At 37.4% G+C, this 22,288-nt stretch overlaps 1 protein-coding gene across 1 annotated transcript in view; it reads right to left on the bottom strand.

Annotated features, from left to right (window-relative positions):
* GABBR2 (gamma-aminobutyric acid (GABA) B receptor, 2) overlaps positions 1 to 22,288 on the bottom strand; it is a 474,269-nt gene that overhangs the window by 154,507 nt on the left and 297,474 nt on the right. The window contains exons 9-11 of the mRNA XM_014938669.1: positions 13,931 to 14,011; positions 10,116 to 10,266; positions 9,483 to 9,615 (exon numbers count right to left, since the gene is read on the bottom strand). Of these exons, the coding sequence (XP_014794155.1) occupies positions 9,483 to 9,615; positions 10,116 to 10,266; positions 13,931 to 14,011 (365 nt within the window). The remainder of the gene's footprint in view (positions 1 to 9,482; positions 9,616 to 10,115; positions 10,267 to 13,930; positions 14,012 to 22,288) is intronic.

The raw sequence follows: 22,288 nt of genomic DNA, 5'->3' as shown, positions 1-22,288 counted from the left end.
TCCAGAAAAATGTTATTTCTAGCATGTTTGGTTGAAAAAGTTTATATATTCCTGATGTGGATTGTGCAAATTAGAATAATATAACTATGGCTAATAGAATAATATAACTATTGGCTATACTGGAAATATTCTAGTTTAAACACACCAGGACATTTTGTCAAAATGAGGTCACTGTTGCTAAGAATGAGATGGTAAGTTTCAGATGAAAATAAATTTTTAATTTTGAAGAAAATGACCTCAAATTTGTCTGCTATAATTCATTAATGTAGCCAGCAAAATGAAAAATTTGGAAAACAGCAAAAGCCTCTGAAATTCATATATCTGCCCATCTATTTTCTTAAATGTATTATACCTCCAAATTCCACTCATTTGAAAGAACATAATAAAAATAACACCAATGATTGGAGAGCATGACCATGATTTTGCTCAGTTGATCAGTAATTCTCTCATGTTGGAAGTTATTAATGCTGTGTTTTGACATAAGAGGCTGAGGAAAATCACCTTGCCCCCAGAACCCAATAAATGAGCAGGAATAGCACCTCCTTAGAAGATAGGAAACTTGCATTCAAATCCCTACTCCAAACCAGACATAAAACCTGAAAACATTCCTATGCTCCTATAGAAGGATAATTTGTAGAAATACTTACTATTTATCTTTTTCTTAAAAGTTGAGGTAATTGCAAAATTCCTTATGCCTTCACTGAATTTTAGGATATATCTACAATTATCTGCTTATATTTATTGGTTACTTCTTTTTTTGAATAAGATATTTTGACTAATTGGATATCTCCTACAATTTTTTTTGTTTTCTGTCATTCAAAGGCAACTCACAAGTGTCAATGGAAGTAATATTATTTGGTATACAACAATCAAGTATACCTATGCAGTCGCTAAAATGCAGTTTCCTAGTTCTCTTTTCTTTATACTTCCTACACTATTTTGGTTTAGGATCTATTTTTGAAAATACTATGTGTGTACTCATGATTGCAATTTGTGCTTTTTATAAGTTACTTGATAAAAGGTCTTACAGGCACATTACTTGTGACAGCTGAAAAAGCTAGAAATCATTTATTTATTGGACAGCATAGTTGATATCCACCAAACCCTGAAAGCAACTCCACAAAGAAACAGACCATTCTGGGTCATTTTCCAAACCTGGCACAGATATGATGTTTATTTAAAACAAACAAAACTCCACCTTTGTCAAATATTAGTGTTTAAACAAATGTTGTAAGGTTCAGCTAAAGAGTCACAGCATTTATGAACAAGATGCTTCTTGCGTCTTGTAGAAGCATTTCTTTTCAACTTCCCCTTTGTAAAAATAAGCCTCTGTTTTAAACCTATCCATAAGGTGCTAAAGATCTTTTATTTCTTTAAGTAAGACTATTCTTCCATCATATAATAAGCACTGATAGTTTAACAGCCTTATATAAAATTACTTCCATTTGAATCATATTTCCTCTCAACCTTGAGCTTTAGCTGGCTAGCTGCTGCTATTTAAGGTCTTCACACAAATCTACCTGCACCTTTCCCATCATCTTGTTATGTGAATGGTAAAGTGGTTGCTATTTATATATCTGTGTAACAGATCCACAAAGTTCTTTGATATTACAACTCATTATTAATAAAAGAAGCCATCTAATTGTGAACAATGAGTTAGTAAGGGGAAATTAGTATGTGGTGAAAGCATCAGAACCATTCTTGACAAAGGAGAAGTCTCTCCTTGTTTATATACTCTGAGAATGAAGCTTACAAATGAAAACTAATTTAGGTACTGATAACTTTCAGATAAACAACAATATTATTTGAATTTATTTGAAAGAATTGCATTATTTCCCCATATTTGACCACCACTGCATATGCATTCAGAAGATCACACAGTCATGAATTGGTGAGGACTTAGGCACTTAAAAGTGACAAACAGGAGAATAAACCATGCTGTGGCTTTAGTCCTGGAGAGCACAATTATCTTTAAGTAGACAATTCTGTTGATTTCTATCAACTACTCATGATTTGAAAATTAAGCACCTTCTATTTTTCTTGGCAAACTGGGTACATAAAGGATAATTATGACAAACATAAGTGTGTCATCTCAACAAGTTATCACTGGGGCTTGATCTATTAACTATAGCAAAATCCGCAGTGAGAGCACAGGCAGGCTCCAAAGGAACAAGTTCATGCATCTGGATTATACTTTTCTCATTTATATCAAACATTTTTTGACATGCGTTTACAACTTTTAACTCATTCTTTAGAATTTGTGAGGCACTGGCACAGTTCTTGTAAAATGCAAGCGGCAATAACATTAGAGAATTGAATCCTGCTGTTTTCACATAAATTAAGTACAGTGATTCTTCACATGCTGTGAGATCTCCTGTAGTGATTTCTTAATATATTTCAGACCACTTTTCAGAAATAATCCATGGGTAGTGTAAAATATATTACAATTGCTCCTGATTCTATAAGGGGGCTTTAAAATCTGGCTGTAGTCCTACTGAAGTAGAAGCAAAATGTTCTATAAATATTACCTTAATAAATATCTGGTAAGGTTGTGGTGTATTTGCTTCAGCATATGAAATAATTTTGTATCAGAGATCCATTCAGCCTTGTAACTTTTGTCTCTACCTCCTTTTTTCCCCAAGAAAATGTCATTTACTAAAATAGAAGATGATCAAGCTTATGTTAAACTCAGTAACAGAATTGCCTTTGTATTAAATAGGAGTGAGATCAGTCTCAGACTGAACGACAGTGAGGACAATTATGGAAGTGATTATACAGAAAAGGGAGATTAAAATTAACAGCTAAACAATTAAGTAGGAAATAAACTAGAGAATACACTCAAAATGAAAAAAGCCAGACTAAAAATACAAACAAAGGCTATGGTTTTCAGAGACAAAGAAACAGATTAGAGGTCCAAATCCTTTTGCAGTTCAGTAGGAGCTTAGTGTTTATCTTTTTTTTTTTTTTCTTTAATTCCTGGCAAAAATTAAACAATTTGAGGACAAGAATTAGGCAAATATATAATCCAAGGGGGGAGAAAAAGACCCCAAAACCTACGGCAGTTCCTGAAGAGCATTAAGGGTATGAATAAGGAGTACATCATCAACTACTAACCAAATATCAAGACTTGATGCTATTTGGTAGCATAGGGTCTAGTCCAAGCAGCCACAGTACACCAACACAGCCACAGCTTTCAGGTGGCACTGCCCAGATGTTTTCCTTTCAGTCAGTTCCCCAAAATATTGTTAAACAGAGAGAACTCAAAGTGACAAGGGAAGACAAAGTAGAAATAAATAAATAGACAGAAGGTTCATACACCATCTCCCTCTTCCTGCATTACCATTTAAGGCAAGTGCTTGCTTCCAGAGCTGCTCTCAGCCAGCTCCTCAATTTTCAGAGTTCCAGCAAATTGCCCAGGACCCATCTCAACTGGCAGCATCCCCCCATTCCTAAGAACCTGTTCCATAACCTCTCACACCTGGCTTTTCCTCCCTGCTCCTCACTGCTGTCTCTAGGTCTCTGATGTGGTTTTCAGGATGTATCTCCACTCTTATACCATCCTGCAAACCTCACCTTGCGCAGGTTCAGGATTTTGCAAGAAAAGGTGCAGTGTGGATGATGGAGTTCCACCTTGCCTAGCTGTTCTCTCAGCAGGGCAGACATATCACTATGAAAAATTAATAAAAAAGAACAAACCCCACATTTCACATTGCAACAAGACACAGAGTCAGATTTTGAGTGTTCATGATCCGTAATTAAGAATATTATTATCCAAACCCCCCAAAGTGCTTCTGAAGATCTGGATACATTTAAAGGTCCCATTTTAAAGTTTGAGAAGATAAGATCTATAAAATCTACTATTGCCATCAATGTACATGTTCTCAGGATGTCTGAGAAAAACACAAAATCCAGATAGTCACACACACTGCAGTAGATAGCTGGACTTTATCAGTGCTGCCTCTACTCCTTCTTTCTCTTTCTGTCTCTCCACACCACCCCACCCCACTGTTTGGTTCCTTCTTTCTGTACAAAGCCTGTTTCCAAATGCCTTCATCATGGCTGAGAGCAACTGACTGAAATCTGAAAGCCTGAGAACAACCTGGGATGGATGAGGGCACTGTTGAACACCCACAGGTGTGCAAAAAACTTTCATGCACTTTGTTTACTTTACCCAAACACTGACAGGACTCAGTGATATCACCAGGAATCACAGACTATCTTCCTGGTTTTGGCAATTCATATCAATTATACTAATTAATGAGATAAACAAGATAAACTACACTTAATTTTAGTGACTCTGTTAGTTGTAAGGCTTAGATCCTCTTATCTTTTATAACACCTTTGCAGAACTCTGGATTGTAAAGGAGCCTTGGAGACAATTGGTATCTCCAGAACAGATCTCTCCCAGAACGGTTTGAATCCTATATTGAACTATTTCAAACGGATCACTTGCCTCTTCCCTATCACTCTGATCATCCACAGTGCAGCACAGTTTCAAGGAAAAAGTGCTGCTACACATCAGGACCACCAGGACCGGGGAGAAGCAGAGCTGTTCAGTCTGCTACTACCTAATACACCAGACCTTCCTCTGTGGAGACTGTGGACATTTTACTGCAATCTGGAGTACTTAAAACAATTTTCTTTTTTGCCCCAACCCAATCAGTCGCATTTGAGAATATGTACTTAATTTTATTTACCTAGTTGAGGGAGATGCATAACAGAGGACGCTATGCTCCTCCTTAGGGCCATAGTAGCCTTTCATCCCATAGCAGTTCCAACTAGCAAAGACTTCACTCGTCTTAAAAGTAAAGCGTGAAATTCTCAGTAGAATGTATTACAAAAGTCTAAACGTTATGATCAGATCTAATATCTCTCTATTTTAAGTATCTCTATTTAGTATGTCAGCTTAAACTCTATTCATAGGATATGTCACTGGCATTGCTAATTTGAGTCTCTCTCTTCCATATAATAAATGCTTTCAATTATTTTTCCACTTGCTTGCATTTTTCCAGTTGGCATCACATCTCGTTTCACACCCTTACTTCTAACTTCTTTTTTGCTGTGATACCATGGTAATTCTAAGATTAAAAACAAAGATAGATCACTCTCATTCTCTCTCTCTCCCCATATCTGAAACACTTTCTACTTTGGCATACAAATGCATTTAATGAAATATTGTATTGCTTTTTCTTTTGCTGTATAACCCATAAAGTTGTTATTAAGTCAGACATGATCTACTGGTTCTATAATACACTGACCACTTTCTCAGAATTCACTGCTTTGGATAGTTTTAGTTCCATGTAATTGGAGCTTTACAATATGACACCTAATCTCTAATTCTGATGCGGGACTAAATAAGGCTACATTTGGTATTATGAATTCTTACCATAAGAACACAAATTACTATGTAGAAAATGATCATACTGAGATAAAAATGAGTTAGTTTGGGAACCAGTTACCCACTCTAACACAGAGTCAACACTATGTAATTTCAAAGACTTATATAAGTCACCCCTACTCAGCAAATTATTTCACCATATGTTTGAAGTGCTTTGGTGACTCTCAAATACATTTAACACTTGCTTCTGTGTTTCAGCGTATTGACTTACATACCACATCCTCCTACAACCACTGCTTTGTAGAGTGTAAAATGGTAGTACAACATATTGAAGAAATCTTTTGAAATTTTCAGGTGTTACTGCTGTAATTTTGCATCATGTTTAAGTGCCCTTGGAATATTACAGCATAAAACATATGCCATATGTAGATATAGATTGTAGAAAAGTTTAAAAGATCAGAGAATGCAAAGCACTTCACCTTCCAAACAATGCTACAAACACTGTGCTATAGAGGAAGCATACACAATAGTTTGGAATGTAGTGCCTACAGTTTGGAAACCATTTTTCATCAATTTTGTGGGTAGACTCAGGAGCATTTAATCCTGTAAGTGTTGTCAAAAAGCTACCATATATAACATATCTAATTAAATAATCTTGCTGTTGTGTTTATAGGGGTACTATAGTGAGATATAATTGGTTTTGAAATATAGAAGACAAAGAAGGTGATTACTTGACTTAGAGAGGGGATAACACTAATGACAACTTTGTAGTTTTGCATGTACAAAAGTTGAATCAAAAGTTGAATCAAAATTTTTAGTTCCCTGGAAACAAAAACTCACCTTTCACTGACATGGTTCTTCCCTGTGCCAGAGATGTAGTTGTTATACCCACATGTTTTTGGCTCAATGGCTTTTTATGATCACTTTCCATCAAGCTGGTTCTTTAAAGACTATGTCACACTCTTGCATAAAATGGGAATTTTAAGCTAATGTCTAATATGGTTACAATAGGCAATCAAAATCATGCATTTCCAGCAAAATGAATGATCAAGAGAGATCCATACTGGCCTGATATTGAACCAGTATCTGTAAGCAGTCCTTATGAAACTACTAAGTATGTTGCCCATACGGAAAGATGGATGTTCATGACATGGAGCCAAATGTACACACTGGACCCAGCACTTAGTAGACAGTTTTGGGGAGAAAGGAGGAAAGACAGAAGAGTGAACAGAAAAGTGGGGTTGTCTCCTATATTTATGAATTCCCTAGCATTAATTCAGAGTTTTCTACATACAAGGAAGGTGCATTGCCACAGTCTATGGTGGCCATGTAAAAATGATCTCTAAGAGAAACACAAGCTATCTTATTGAAAAAAAAATACAATCAGATGAGGAAATTTTGTAAGAATTATTTTAATGACCAGGAGGTTATTAAAAAATTTCCTGATAGGTTGCTTCTGAAGGGTTTCTTGCATGTATGAGCATCATACTAATCATTGATAGAGCTGGGATTCATAAGATATATCAGTAACCATGCACAGGAAGGTGCAATCAGGTATGCTTCTGTACTGGACTGACAACCTGGAAAGCCAAATCTCACAGACTTTGCTCTGTCAATACAACATTTAACTATGTTGAAAAAAACTTAATCTCTGTTTAAGGCATATGGCTATACTTCTTAATCAAAGTTTGGCTTTAAGAACACAGTATTCTTCCCAACCCCTTTCTTTTATTGGTCACTTAAGTAAAGCAGTTATCTTGCTCAAGTGCCTGTCCAGATCCTTCCCTCTATGTCAGACAGATAAACAGACTTAACACAATGTGACAGATACAAATTGAAAAAAAAAAGAAGATATATGTAAGATAAGACAAAACAAAGCAGGCCTCGCTTAAATTTTGTTGCATTTAGAGTATGAGAATAGTGGTTACATTTTGAGAAGCAAATTAGAGGAAAATCAGATAGCAAAAATGTTCTAGCTCAGAGGCACAGGATTTGGATATTGGTTCATTTTTCAGAGTTAAGACTGAACTGTTTCACATATAAAGGAGGACTTAAATTTAGTTTTATATAGCTAAATCTGGATGGAAACCTGTTCCCTAGAACAGCTCTGTGCTGATAAGTACCTCTGGTTGCCACTTTCTTTCCTTCTGTTCAGCAGTGCTTGGCTGCTTAAAGAGGAGGGCTGTAGCCTAGTCACACAACGGCCTACAGCCTGGCAGTGAAGTTACAAGCACCTCAAGGCTAAGCTGACATCAGGACCTAAAATTTGCTCCCTCACACTAAATTCTACTGCAACCAAGAGTGAGAAATGAATGGGGACTGACATCAGCAGCTGGCTACCTAATGACACTTCAGCTCCATCAGAAGCTGTTTCACAAAAAATGTTGTAATTGCTAGATAAAATACAGGTGCTGGCATCTTCCACTTCCTATTGGCCCCTATGTATTCAAAGACTTATATACCGTTTTAGGAGTGGTGAACAGGATTGTCCTTTTGAAGCATTTGAGGCACCTCTTTCTACTAGCTGTATAGAGAATTTACACCCTAGCTGTAGGAAGACTGGATATTCCCTCCTGCTCCTGTCTTTTGCTGTTAATGTTTAGGTGACTAAAATACAGCTGTGTCCAACTAAGGAAGCTAAGACTTTGCAAAAAAATCCTATACGTACATACATACTATATCTTCCAGTGCAGCTTGGCAGGTCTCCAGTGTTTTGAAAAGGTATCACTGAACAAGTCACATGATATTTCACTTCTATAATGGTTCTAGTCAGTATGGAGGACTTAACTGAAATGCTGGCATGTATCCACACCAAGAAGCTTTAGGCATCCAAAGTTCATGCTTTGAATTATTCTCTGGAAGTAAACTTCCTCTCTCTCCAATGATGACACCAGAAATTCAGACTCCTAAAAAGAGGTACTGTGAACTGCATCTTTCTAGAGACCCAAAGAAGGACCAAAAACATAACGAGGATAACTCCTGAGTAAGTCTGATACTCTTAGGCAACGGGCCAAGTATAGTCTTAGGATTTTTTTTAGGAGAAAATATTTGATATACTTTAAATGCTGTTTGTACTGTTTTGGAAGGATTATCCTTGCAGAGAAGTTCTTTCCCTTTCTTTGAAATAGCCTCTGTAAGTCAGGCTGTTTCCAGAATTTTGTTTGGAATCCTCTGTTATAAAGGGTTGAGTCCATCAATACTAAGAATTATAAAGATGCACTGACAAAAGCAGAAGACTACTGTAGGCAACAGTAAGATAAAGTACTTGAGTCTTTGCTCCTCGTATTTTAAAATTTTCCAGTTTGTTCTTAAAGTAGGATTACTATGAGAAAGTTCATGACAAGTAACATTCAAAATTCTGCATGGAACTCTAGCTGCTATATAATGATTCTGCGGTTAGTCACACAAATTATTCTTACACTGGAGCTGAGAATCTACTGTAGTTGGAAGTGGTGGCTGTTTGCAGCGTGCAATCAGCTTCCGATACTAGTCAAAAAGCAACAGTAGCCAACCCCCTCCCTCAGTTCATGCAGCAAATCCAAATCACAGAAACGTCCTTATTACAGTGAGCAATTAATAAATGACAAGCTTCTAGCTGGATATATTTAATTTGGTTTCAGAGTTCCTTGTTTTAATTTAATTAGAATATATTATATGTGGATCTAGGCTTGTGCGAGTTTCTAGTGTAGCCTGGAAATAGTAGTGGAAATCTTTGGAGATTCAGCCAAAAAGACTGAATAAAAAGACCCAGATAAGCAGCAGTCATGAAGTCTAAAATAATATAGAATCTCTAAAGAAAGCATAGTAGCTTCACAGACATTATCAGTTGTCATGCTACAAACACAACCTTTAACCATACTCATACATATAATTTCAAAACAAGAAAGTACATGTACTCTTTTAGTCTGAGGCCAAATCCCAATGCACCTGAAACTTTCATTAATAATAATAATAAAAATGATAATAATAAAAAAATAGCTTTGTGCATGTTTCAGAATTTGGTCCCAGAAAATACCCCAGGAAGGAAATAAGAGAATGAATGATTAAGTGGAATGAGACATCCAACTATTGAACTTTTCTGTTTGCATTTCTTGCAGAGCTTCCAGCAAGACTATCTTCAACTAGAATATATGGAATTACTTACTGTGCAAAGTGTCTCAAATGTCTTTTCGGAGACAAAGGATCCATCAAGACCAAAAAGAAAAATAGATGCATAAGAAAGCATCCCTCCAAGGATAATAAGGTTGTTCATGTAGGGACTGGACATCTTTATTAGTCTATGGACAAAAGGTGATAGCGCATTAAAGAAGACAAGATTATTGCTAGGCTATTAGAGCAATAAAGAAGAGCTTTTTGTAACCAGGCAAACAGATAACCCTTCTTGTAGAACTCCATGAAATCTATAGGCATGCACACTATTTGCTGGCTTATGAAGTCTAACGTTGTTTCAGGTTTTTGAATGTTTAGTAAAAAGATCTCCTATTTTAATGATGGATTAATTAGCTAGGGTTAATGTTAATAGCAGACAGTCAAACATAAATAAAAAAATTACACTTTCCAGACAGAATAAAAGAGCTTGTCTTAACAGATAGACAATCTGTTTCAATGTGAGTATATTACACAGTAATTTCAATTAAATAGTTCTAAAATATCATCTTTCCACAGTTTTAACATTTTCCTTATATATATATATATGTACATGTATTCATGACAGACTCTACAAATGTGGCATTTAAATATGAAAGAAGAAGTGGCAGAAGTAATATGAATGCCTTACTTCTGATTTCTGTTTTTGATGTTAAAGAACAAGAAAGCACTGGCCATTATCATTCCGAGGATGGTGAGGGCAGAGAGGATGCTGTAGAGAGGCAGGGAGATCTTGCGTAGCTCCTCTTGTATAATTGTTTTGTCCTTTGGAGGCTCAAGTCCTAGAATTACAAGAAGAAAAAATGCAAAAGCTCGGCCGGGTGTAGAATATCTCTAAGAAAATATGCTTCTCTTCTCAGTACTATACCTCAATTTAGCAGATTTAGCAACTGTAAACCAGATCAGCAGCTGATGAAATCATTGACTTTGATAGACATATGTTAGTCACATTGATTGACAAGAAGGCTTGCATTTCTGGAGCAGACAAACATCCTCTTTGGAAGAAAAAACACACCAAAATCCTAATGCAGAACCCCATAAAATATATGCTAACTATCCTTATATTTAAAGTGTAAATAAATGCTAAAATGCATACTACGACTACAAAGTTTACCAGGAGGTTATGCTTTCCTGAAACAAGTGACAGAGAAACGGGTAGAAAGAAGAGAGCGTTGTATCTCTGCATACTTCCATTGTTGCCAGGGCAAATTCAAACAGCCTGTCTAGATACTTACCACAGCTGGATACCAGCCTTGGTGTGGTGTCACTGGGTCAGATCGTCATGGTTTCAGCTGGTTTAGGGATTACTTTCTTGCTAGCAGATGGTGTAGTGCTATGTTTTGGATTTGGGATGAGAAAAAGTGTTCGTAAAACACTGATGTTTTTGTTTGTTGCTAGGCAGTCGAGGCCTTTTCTGCTCCTCACACCACCCTGCCAGCAAGCAGGCTTGGGGGGCACAAAAAGTTAGGAGGAGACACGGCTAGGACAGCCGACTCCAACTGACCAAAGGGATATTCCATACTATATGATGTCATGCTCAGCATATAAAGCCAGGGCAAGAAGAAGGAACGGGAGGGACCTTCGGAGTGATGGTGTTTGTCTTCCCAAGTAACCACTATACATGACAGAGCCCTGCTTTCCTGGAGATGGCTGAACACCTGCCTGCTGATGGGAAGCAGTGAATGAATTCCTTGTTCCGCTTTGTTTGAGTGTGCAGCTTTTGCTTTACCTGTTAAACTGCCTTTACCTCAACTCATGAGCTTTTCTCACTTTTACTCTTCTGATTCTGTCCCCCATCCCAACTGGGGGAAGTGAGTAAGAGGCTGTATTGTCCTGGTTGTTGGCTGGGGTTAAACCACAACACAGGGGCTGATGGCCCTGGGGGGCTGAAATGGGGTCCTGGGCCATGGGTAGGGTGGGGGAAGCCCCAGAAAGGTGAGGGCCAGGCAGGGTCACTAGTGCCTTCTTGACTCCACAGAATGGAACAACATCAAAAAATGGATAGCAAAGGTTCTATAAGGACAGGCCCACTTTTCAAATCCCTGAAGATGTGGACTTAAATGTCTGAACTTAAAAGCTATGTTTAAAGCCATGTACTTGATCGACAGTCAGCTCCCACTAATTAAAGGCCTCTCTGTCTAATGAGAATTACTTTCCGACAATTGCAATAAAGTTCTGCATTCCCTACTTCCCACACTCCATTTTAGCTGCTTCCTAAATTTGTCGTTGGTGCAGGGGTTTGGCAAAAGGTCTTTTGCATCACTGTCTTCCCTTGGAAAGGGATTTGTGTGCCCTACAGTGTCTGAGCCTGTGCTTTCACATCAGCTCTCTGTGGGGCTGTGAGGACGACCACACAGGCCCAAGCAGCTTCATTTCACAAAATGGCTGCACAGCTCTGTGGACCCACTGAATACTCAAGGATTTATACAATAAACCAACTTTATCCATACCAGTTAAGCTGAAACAATTCAGACAATAGAAACTTGCTATCCTTTTGTCTTTACACCCAATGACTCTGCAAAAAAATTTCCTTTCAGGTGATCCCAATACAGTGACAATCAAGGGCCCATTTGGTGATTTGATATTGGGGAAAATACCCGAGATTTTCCCCCTTTTCTCTTGCCCACCTCAGAGCGTGCATTTACAGCGTATGACACTTCACAAAAGTAGCCAAAAAATAAAAAGCCAAAAATACAATAAAGCACATGCCTGAATTTAAAGAACTAATATTAATGAAAAATCCCCACCCTATGGTATCTAAAAATATAGAGAGTATATTAATGATTTATATTTATTAAATATAAGCAAACAGTGATTCTATAAAATATATTTTCCGATTTGTGCAATGGTCATTCAATTCTATTGTTTCTAATATAATGAATTACTGTTCTTTTGTGTGCAGTTTCATGCAATGGTTTAAACAGGGCTATATTTACTGGTCCCATCTCAAATACTTAAGTTACTAAGTTTTTTATATGCCTGGATGATGTAACAACAGTGTCCTCCACATCGAATACATGACTGCATCAATGAAAAGTTAAGGTCAGCAACTGGAGGAGCTTCACTGTGAGTCACGTAATGTGTGTTATGACAAATATAAGACAGACTAAGGGTGGAAGGAACACCAGATGTGGTCAGAACAAGAATTAGGAGTCTAATCCTGAAAAAGCCTGAACGCAGTATTTTTCCCATCATCTACTGTCCATAAAGGGATGGAGTTATTGACAAAACCCATCTCCTGTTACTTGGTTCATCCTGCATATATTCTCTGGAAATGAATGGTATTGAATCAGTATACAACTACAACATCATTTCCTCCTTGCAGCAAAAATAATCTGCTGGCTCCCAGACTTTAGGAATGGGGACAGATTCTGCACTCTTCATTTTCAAAGCCTCATTCTCCGTACAGATGTGAGAAGTGCATGTAGCTGTGGTCTTTTAAGTCCAGCAAAGGATACCAATAGCAAAGGTGGAAGGCTCCAGCAGCTATGACAAGCAGCTATGGATTAGATCCTTGCAGTGAAACTCCAGTCATGCTCATGAAGACCTTGGGTTTGGGGCACTGGACTCAGGTGTAGAGTGCTGGATACAGCAGCTTGATACTCATTCACCACTCCCAGGGGAAACCACACAGATCTCACGAAGCCGACGCTAGTCTCCATTACTGAACTGCACCCTAGCAGACCTTAAGATGAAATCTTAATTCAAAAATAACATATATGCTCATATTTAAGAGGAGAGACCCTTAAAATTTATTTCAGCTGACATCTGGCTTCCATAATCGTGTCCTCAGAAAGCCATGGGTCTGCCTGCACTCCAACTCCTGTGAAGGCAGAGGAACTTCCCATTTTAACTTCAGAACAGCATGGGATAAAAGACGGCAAGAAGACTCAGCAACACAGGCTATATGCCTGCTGTGGACCTTGGGAGTGTTGCTGGGCTGAACACCCTCTCTGGCCCTGTTTCATTTGGCCATCTTAAAACTAGCCTTGGTATTTTGAAAACCTATTTTCTAACTGCCTAACAGACCACTCCGAAGAGAAACAACCACCTCCTTGTGTGTGCAAACACAGCACACGGGAGCATCCCTCAGGTGAGATGAACTGGGGGAGTGGGAAATGGGGATAAAATTAGAACAATATTGATGAGTGGAGATCAAATAGAAGATATATCTCCAGCTTGTTGAAATATCAAAGAACATTTGTGTACACATACAAATTTGAATTTGTCCTGGTCACTGAAATGAAAAACAAGTATACAGTATCAAAACATTGTGATTTCAGTTCAGAATTCTCCTGTTCTTTTTAAGCACTGCTCAGTTACCTTTCTCTTTATACAGTCATAGCTTTTTGATATTATAAAGCAGTTCTTAACATCATGCAATCTTACAAACTACATACAGATACCCATGTCGTTCCTGTACTTCTTTCCAGTTTTTTCTCCTACCTTGGAACCTGATGCTGTTGTTGATTATTTCCAGTGTGTCAGCCACAGCATTGTACTCTCCCACCTTCACTTCCTTTCTTTCTGCAGAGAAAAAAACAAGAGTGATTGTTTATGGAAGTTCACATGTTCTCAATTATTTAACTGAATTTGCTTTTTTTTTTTTTTTGACAGTATGTCAAAGGGAAAAGAAATATGCCTGAAGTGCATGAATTATTAAAGGAGAATGCCAGACAGCTAACATCATTAAAAGAAATATTTCTGATTCTTTAAAGAAATGGAAAATATTTTTAAGAACTCATTTACATAATTAGGGAATTGTTATTAAGCACAGAGATCTCCAGTTTAAAGATCACAGACTTACTGGCTCACACCACACAGGACATTTTGCTGTGAAAACAAGTATGGCTAAATGACGTTTCGCTCTCATTTAAACAACTAGGACATTTTGCTTAGTGAAGTATTTCCCAGGGGAGTCATTTCCCAGGGCAGGCTCCAGCCAGTATGGAGTAGACTGGCTAGTTAATAGATATGCTGGAAATCTAATCTCTTATTCTGACCAGAAATTAGCAACTCATTAGTACCCTGACTGCAAAACATACTATGTTATATAATTAAAGCCAATGTGCACTCGAGCTAAAATTTTAGTGTTACTCTCATCTGCTATTTTGGGACCACCGTCACATATATGGCCTTCTCGTACCTAAGGGAGTAGAGTAATGCAGATATAAGAACTTAATTTGTTTGGCTGCTGCCTTGGCCACTGTAGCTGGGACCCTGGCACATATTTGTCCCACACTTCTGATGACATCTGGCATCAATTAATTCCTGTTATTTCTGTTGGGGTTTTGGTATGGCTTAGCAGTGCAAGAACTTAATAAATTACCACTTTTGCGCTAAAACTTTTACATTTTGGTCAGAGACTTATAAAACACAGGCACATTGGCTAAAGCTTTCTTTGATGAGCTGGCACAGCAGAGCCAAAAATTTCCTTTCAAGCCTCTGTGCCTGGTATGCACAACCCAATTTACATTTAAATTCTGAGCTCATGACCCTATTTGTGACACTGATTTTAGGAGCTGATGATCTTGAACTAGACGGCAAATTTGAAAAGACTGTATTTCACCCAACAGCACCATATTAACCTTTTCTCCTTTCTCACTCAAAGTGATTGTGCCTGTTCAGCTCTGCTGAATGGAGCAGCTAGCTCCATTTTAGTAAAATCACCAGGCTGATTAATACTAATCTGAAAGCTCACAAAAGGTAAAAGTTTTCCTTCCATAAACCACACTTCTTACTGTTAACATTGTTTACGCAGAATTGTAGACTGGGCTGCAAATCTTGCAGAAATAGCTAGTCATTTACTACATCCCCATCAAAAGCTGGAACTTTGCAGTTCTGAAAACTGATTTGCCTTTCACGTGAGCATGATCCACTTGTGGGGCCCTAGGACTAGTTTGGAATAAAAGCACAGTCCCTGGTCTCCAGCAGCAGTTTCACAAAGCCCATCCACACAGCATTACATACTCTTAGGAGTAAACATAAGCCTGTACTTTGTGTCATTGGCTGAAAATTCTTTGTGGAACAGATATATGCATAAATCCTTGACAGTCTTAAACAATAAAATCTTCCCAGTAGTCATCTGAAAGCTGAAACGGTTACTGTTAAAAACTGAACCAATATACTTCCATCTGTATTTGTAGCATGACAGCTATTACCTGTAGATCTAAATCATCAAAACACAACCTAGAGAGAAGAGAAACAAACACCAGAATGCAAACTGACATACAATTTGCACATTAGATGCCAAATACTCCACAGCACCTACATACACCAAACGGGGAGGCCACGCACCTTGGTGTTATTCTAGCCAAAACTTTAAGCAACAGGCTAAAGCTTAACACCTCTGATGAACAATGAAGAGAAAAGAGTAATTGCTCCGCAAACATTTCTGTATGGAGCAGTTACTGGGACCAGATTAGCTGTGAGAAGCACATAACAGTTGTGGAAGCATACACAAAAGACAGCGCAAGTCTGTGGTCTACTGATTAAGGTACTGCAATTGAGAAACTTTTTCTGTGATAGCCTCATGTGACATGAAATGCCATTCCTTCTCAACATTGATAAATTCTTACATGGCTTCCTTTACAGATGAAAGTGACACTGAAAATGTGCCTGTGATGGTAATTGCAATGTAGTGCAATGTAGATGAGGCAGCCTTCAACTAACAACCCTTGTGTTATGTCCCAGTCGGGTTCTCACACCTGAGCACCAGGAGCTAGCCCTTGTAGGAATGCAACTTGGTAGAGCTGTTCGGAGAAACAAATTTTCATAGCAGACTAAGCTGAAGAGCAAGACTCTTTTGAACTTAGAAACACATGAGTGTGAAAAAAAAAGAAAGTGTTTAGTACCTAGGAACCACATTATCAGCGCCTTGCACACTACAAAGGGAAAAGGACAGTTCATAAAGCACATACCAAATTTTATTGAAGTCAAGAAATGTCATAAAGATGTTTGATATCTTAAAGTAGTTGCAATTGTAGAAAGTAGCTTATGAGGGAAATAAACAATATTTTTATTGAGAGGAAGGATATACTATCCATATCATAGTATGATTACAGGACTGCTGCAGGGGAGACACAGTCCTTGTGTTCTTTTGTACTCCCAGCAAACTACAGCTGTTGGTTTTTCAGTTCCCCGAGCACAAGTGGTGATCAGTGACAAAGTCACTTCAAAATATTAATTAAAGGAAGCAAGGAAGCAGCACTATGATATCACAAAGAACGTGACTACAGGCTCCACTTTCCTATATGTCATTCCCTCAGGTTCCCTTTGGAAATTCTGAATTATTCAAGTCAGTTTACTGATTGTATAATGTAGCTCATATCTGTTAAAATCTCTGTGTGTTCAACAACAAAAGGACAGGAAGAAGTGCAACTCCTTCAAATAAATACACCAACAAAATGCTTTACACAATATTCAGAATACCACGTTGGCTTCTTTTTGTAGTTCTTTCATTGTTTTTAACTTGTTCTTTCCATGCTCATGATAGAGAGATTGTATCAAACCCCCCCTGCTCAGGTTAAAATGAGGAAGAAAAATATGAGGGAAAATACACTTGTTCTGTGAGATAATGTTTGTCTGCAGCATGACAGGAGCAGTGTGATTTTAGAACTTCAATCTGCAGCTGTTCTTTCACACAGGAACAGAAAAGTATGAAAACTGATCAACCCAAAGAAAATTGGCCTGGAAATATGTGACTGAAAACTATGCTTAACAGAATTATAAACAACTAATTATTTTCATTAATTAATTGTCACAGAATAGATTACTGATATGGCCAATATGAAAGCCTTCTGCCAACAAAGAACTGAACTGCTCTTAAAGGTGAATTAAAATGTTTTCTTCAACTTGTTTTATTATAGAATTTTATAGTGCACTTTAAGCAACTCCAGACAAATTGATCACTGCCACTTAATTAACTGAGCCACATTTTACAAAGTTAATGCTACAGATTTTTAATTGCATATCAGGTTCTGGTTGAATAAAAGCAAAAATAATCCTGCAACTCACATCAGTCAAGTAAAACAACTTTACCAAAATGCACAACAATATTTTGATTTCCAGTGTGACTGATAACACCTTTCATTGAGAATTTTCAGATGAAACTATGCTTAATTTCAGTTCCTTTCATTATATGTCATAATTTTCGTTTCCACTACATTTTTGTATGTGTACTTATACACACCTCATGAAGATAATTTCTACTGAGAGACGTTTAAGGATGGGAGAAAACACTTGCAATGCACAAGAGATGGGACAGATGGATTTCGTTTGTTTTCCTCTATGTAGACAATGCTGACTAGCTCCTAATGATGCTAAGACTTTGTATTTAAAGATTATAGTGCCTTCAAGTATGTCAATCTGACTGAAATGGTACAAATAACCCTAGTGGTGATGCAGTTAGGCCAATATAAAAATGTTTACACCAGTATAATCGCCAGTATAATTTATGCCTATAATCATTAGGGCACTCTGAAATAACACAGTATCTTACAAAGTTACGAAAAGATATATTGACATGTGAATGCATTAATGACCTCCTAAACATCTAGTTGATTACACCCAAGTAAAAAATTATGTCTAGTCTACCAGAACAAAGACAAATTAATAAGTCTTCCCTAACATTACCGTGGTGCCCAAACTGCATGGCTGTAAATGAAAATTAAGGACCTCAAAGCTCTAAATACCCCACTATGGCTTGAAACAACTTACACTTTGTTATGTCACTGCAGCTCTTTATAAAGTTAAAATTCCATGCAAACTACAAAGCCAAACATATGCAAGTGATGAGTATTTCCTTTCCAACAAATATAAAGTGAATTTTAAGGTAAACTCAATAAACTTACTATGGACTATTCTCAAGACAAGCTAAAGGTCTCTGAAGCTTCTCATCTAAAGGACACTTAGGCTATTCTCAACTTAGAAGCAGCAGAAAAGAGCATAACCTATAGCTGACAGAATACACAATATCTAGGTCTTAGTTTGTCCTGAAAAAAACTTCCCTGCATAAGGTGTCACCTTCATGTCTCCTTCTCCTTGGAGAGTTTTTCAAAATTTTTTTACATGGCTCTTACATTCCAATTTCCCTATTCAGGAAATTATCAGTGTACTCCCTGAAAACCTTACTCTGACATCAGTTTAACAGCCCATTCACCCACTCTTTATCAACTGCCCCTCTCGCTTAACTGTTGTAATTCAGTGGGAGTAATTAGATACTTAGCACATTAGGAAATCTTGTTGCATATTCAGCACTTAGCAGCCTCCCTCAGGATCCAAAATTATTAAACCTTGTCCTATAACAGAAACATTTATTTCCTGCACATTGTTCCTCATCCACGCATTGCAGCCCAACAGGACTGCTGGCAGCTATGGGAAATATTTACTCATCAAATCTCAGCAGAGTTTTCAAAAATGCCCAAGTGGGTGCCAACAGGTGAAGCTGAGCATGGATCATACACACCTGAAATGTTTAATGGTACTTAGGAACAGAATAAGACTTGTATACCCATAAATTTGAAAAGTTTTTAATTTCAAATTTCAAATCATCCCCTAGATATGAATCACAAACCATGCCAGTGCACAAGTACTCACAGTTTCAAAGACACTTCTAACTTATCTGAAAGTTCACCATTTGCAAGCTACTGGCAACTCATTGAGAGGTTCAGTCCAGAGATGGGTGCACAGACACATTACATTATGCTGTCCTGAGGCTCACCTTTCTCCTATCTGGCTACTGTTCACATTCCCTTTTAAAAGGTGAATAAAATTTTTCTTAGCACTTTAAACTGTCAGTCACCTAGCAATTATTTGTCACTGACAGGTCTTAGCTCTTCTTTCTCATTCCCTCTAGTGCCTAGTACGAAGGTTCCTGAAGAGCTACTGTGCCACGCTGAGTGACAGCAATCCTGCAACCAAGGCTGCTTAGAGAACAAGTCCCAGGAAAGAAGATGGGCTGAACACAAGCAGTGAAAAACCTGAGACTGCAAACTGATGACAAGTCTGAGAACGCTTCCCCTATCTCAGTAAGTCCTGTGCAAATTGCCTGCAAAGTCGCTTCTAACCTGTCCTACCTTTGTCTCACTCATTTTGAAAGCTGTTTCAGAAAATAATGATCTACCACAAAAGACGGAAATGCCATTTTAAATGCCTTTACATTACTGAATTAAACCAAGCGTCATGAGACCTAATTTCCTTCAGAATAAATACGGAAACATTTCATGTTGTGGATACTGTAGAAACTCTTAGCAAATGAATGTAATCTTAACTTTCATAATATATCCTTGTCAAACGGGACCGGGAAGCTTTTCAGTTATCCTTATCACATATCAGCAATAACCGATAAATGTTGAAAGTTTCCAATTAAAAAAAAAAATCACAAGAGAAGCTTATAAATAATGAATGAGCAAAGCATTTTTCATTAATTTCTATCCACTTGTAGGCAACCATTTCTTTGTTTAAACACAGAAATGCTGAGATTAAGGATCACAGTTCAAATATGGAAGAAAATGTCAGGTCAGATAGAAGATTATTCCTCAGCAGAAGATGCCAGAAAATAAAGAATCAAGAAAGAAAAATATGTTACCTTTGCAAAGATTTGAATTACCATAGTTTTTACCTTTTTAATTAGAGTTAAAAATCGGCTTTGCCCAAAGAATTATTACCTTCATCTTTAGCTCCTGCGTAATTATTTCCTTCATTTGAAGTTCTTGTCTAGTATTTTATTTCTGAAATGCGGGATTTCCAGTGTGCACAACATACAGGAAATCCTGAGTTATGAGAGCAGTATATATAGCAAGTAATAATTACTCTTCATAGCCGGTTCTCAAATCCTATCTTTTCTTCACCCATAAAGCAAAACAGACAGAAAGGTTAAACCAGTCAAAGGCCCAACAGTGTATGTCAGCCTTAGAGTCAGGATAAAAGCTAAAAAGTCTTAACCCTGGGCTTATTTCACTACGTTAGTAATGGTATTTAGCCAACAGGACATAGCAAGCAAGTAAGTAAGCAGCACATAAAATATCATTAAGTATCCTGAACTCATAAAAAATCTAGTTGTTTTATAGCCCAAGAAGATTTTTCCATAAAAAGTTCAAGCATCTGCATCTTCAAAAGCTTATAAAAATTAATTTTACTGACTTTTTAACCTTTGTTTTTACCTTCCTGATATTACATCTCTTGTCTCTTATTTTTCTTGGTAAACTGGCTTCTAGCTCTGCTTAGAAATTTAGCAATATAGTTCATGTGGATTTAATACCTAAATATCTAGGTGTTTTTATATTATGTATCAGAGCTATACAATGAAATAAAAAAATAATGCCTCTGAGTTTAAAGTAATTACTTCATAAAATCTGAATTGCTAACACCATCACTATGCCTTTCATTAAGGAAACTGAGAAAGTTATAAACAAATACACAACAACGAAGGCAGATTATCTGACTGGTGTGATGAAGCAAGTGTACAGAGCTTAGATTAATTCTCCTAAAAAAAATTCCTGTTTTTTAGGATGCTTAATAAATTCCTTGGTAGTCTGAAATGCGTTTTTATATGAGATCACACTTTTTGGGGTTTAATACTTCCAGGATAAAATCTGAACTGAGAATCATAGTCAAAGACTATAAACACTGAAACATATGTCAGGAATTTGAACTACCTTTAACTCCATTAGGGAAGTTAAAAGATACATACAAATATTCAACAAGGTACAGTATGATTCTATTTTAGGATACACACATGTGCAGTAACTGCAACATCACAATCCAGCTAAGAGTTTTCTTATTCAATTGTTCGTCTTCCTTTATGATTTGATCAACTTTTCAGAGAATGAAAATCGACATCATTCTGAGACCTTACTTGCCAAAGTAAATTATTCTTTGAAGTCATACAGTACCTCAGAGTGCAAGTATACATGTTTTTTAATATTAATATAAATCTAAACTTAACAAGGTCTACAAACAGAAATTGATCTTTATTTCACTTATCACTTGGAATCAACTCTCCCTAGCAGAGTCAAAAACCAGTGTGCTTTTCTTAACTCAGAATTTACAGTGGGAAATAGCACTGCATGTGTAAAACTACAGGCAGCCACCATGAGAAGGAATTTAATCAATTATTAAACAACAATACAACTTTATTTATTGTTGTGTGCCTTTAAGTACCTTTACTCTCATACAGTAGTCCATTTTCTACAGTGGGTGTGCTAAAAAATTAAACTGTGCAGACACACAGGCTTGGGTTGGCTTCCCAGGAGACCTCCCAGGAGCTTCCCAGGTTTGAAGGGCCATCCAGAAGGTGACAGGTTTGGATGCGGGTGCCACTGATCTGTGGAGATGTCCCCCTGGCAGCAGACCAAGGCCCAGCAGCAGCTCCATCTGTCAGAGTCTCTTTGGGAGAGGGACAACTGAAGCCAGGACTGTGCGGGAGGTGGAGGTGCTAGTGAGAGAAGCTGTGGCCACGTTCTGTTGCCTCTTGAGCTTGATTTCAGAGTGCTGAAGTGTCAGAGATGGTGAGGCACAATTCAAAATATACCATGATACTGTACTAATTCAAAGATAAGGGACAGGAAACCATAGGATGGCAAAGTATTCATTATGACAATCTATGAGACGTCCAAAGAAACCCAAGATGACAGCTCTCTTATCCAAGGGGAATAAATGCAATTATTATCTCTCTGGTGCCCTGGAATCTGAGTCTGAGTAGGCACACTACCAGGAGAGTCTGGCAAAAGAAAGGTTTGAATCATTATCAAATTATCAAAGAATATTTTTTTTTAGTTAACCCAAAAGTTACTCCTAAACTTA

The sequence above is a fragment of the Calidris pugnax genome, unplaced genomic scaffold (assembly GCF_001431845.1).
Source record: "Calidris pugnax isolate Ruff unplaced genomic scaffold, ASM143184v1 scaffold13, whole genome shotgun sequence".
Lineage (NCBI taxonomy): Eukaryota > Metazoa > Chordata > Aves > Charadriiformes > Scolopacidae > Calidris > Calidris pugnax.
The sequence above is the reverse complement of the archived record's forward strand: the minus strand, read 5'-3'. Positions and strand labels throughout refer to the sequence as shown.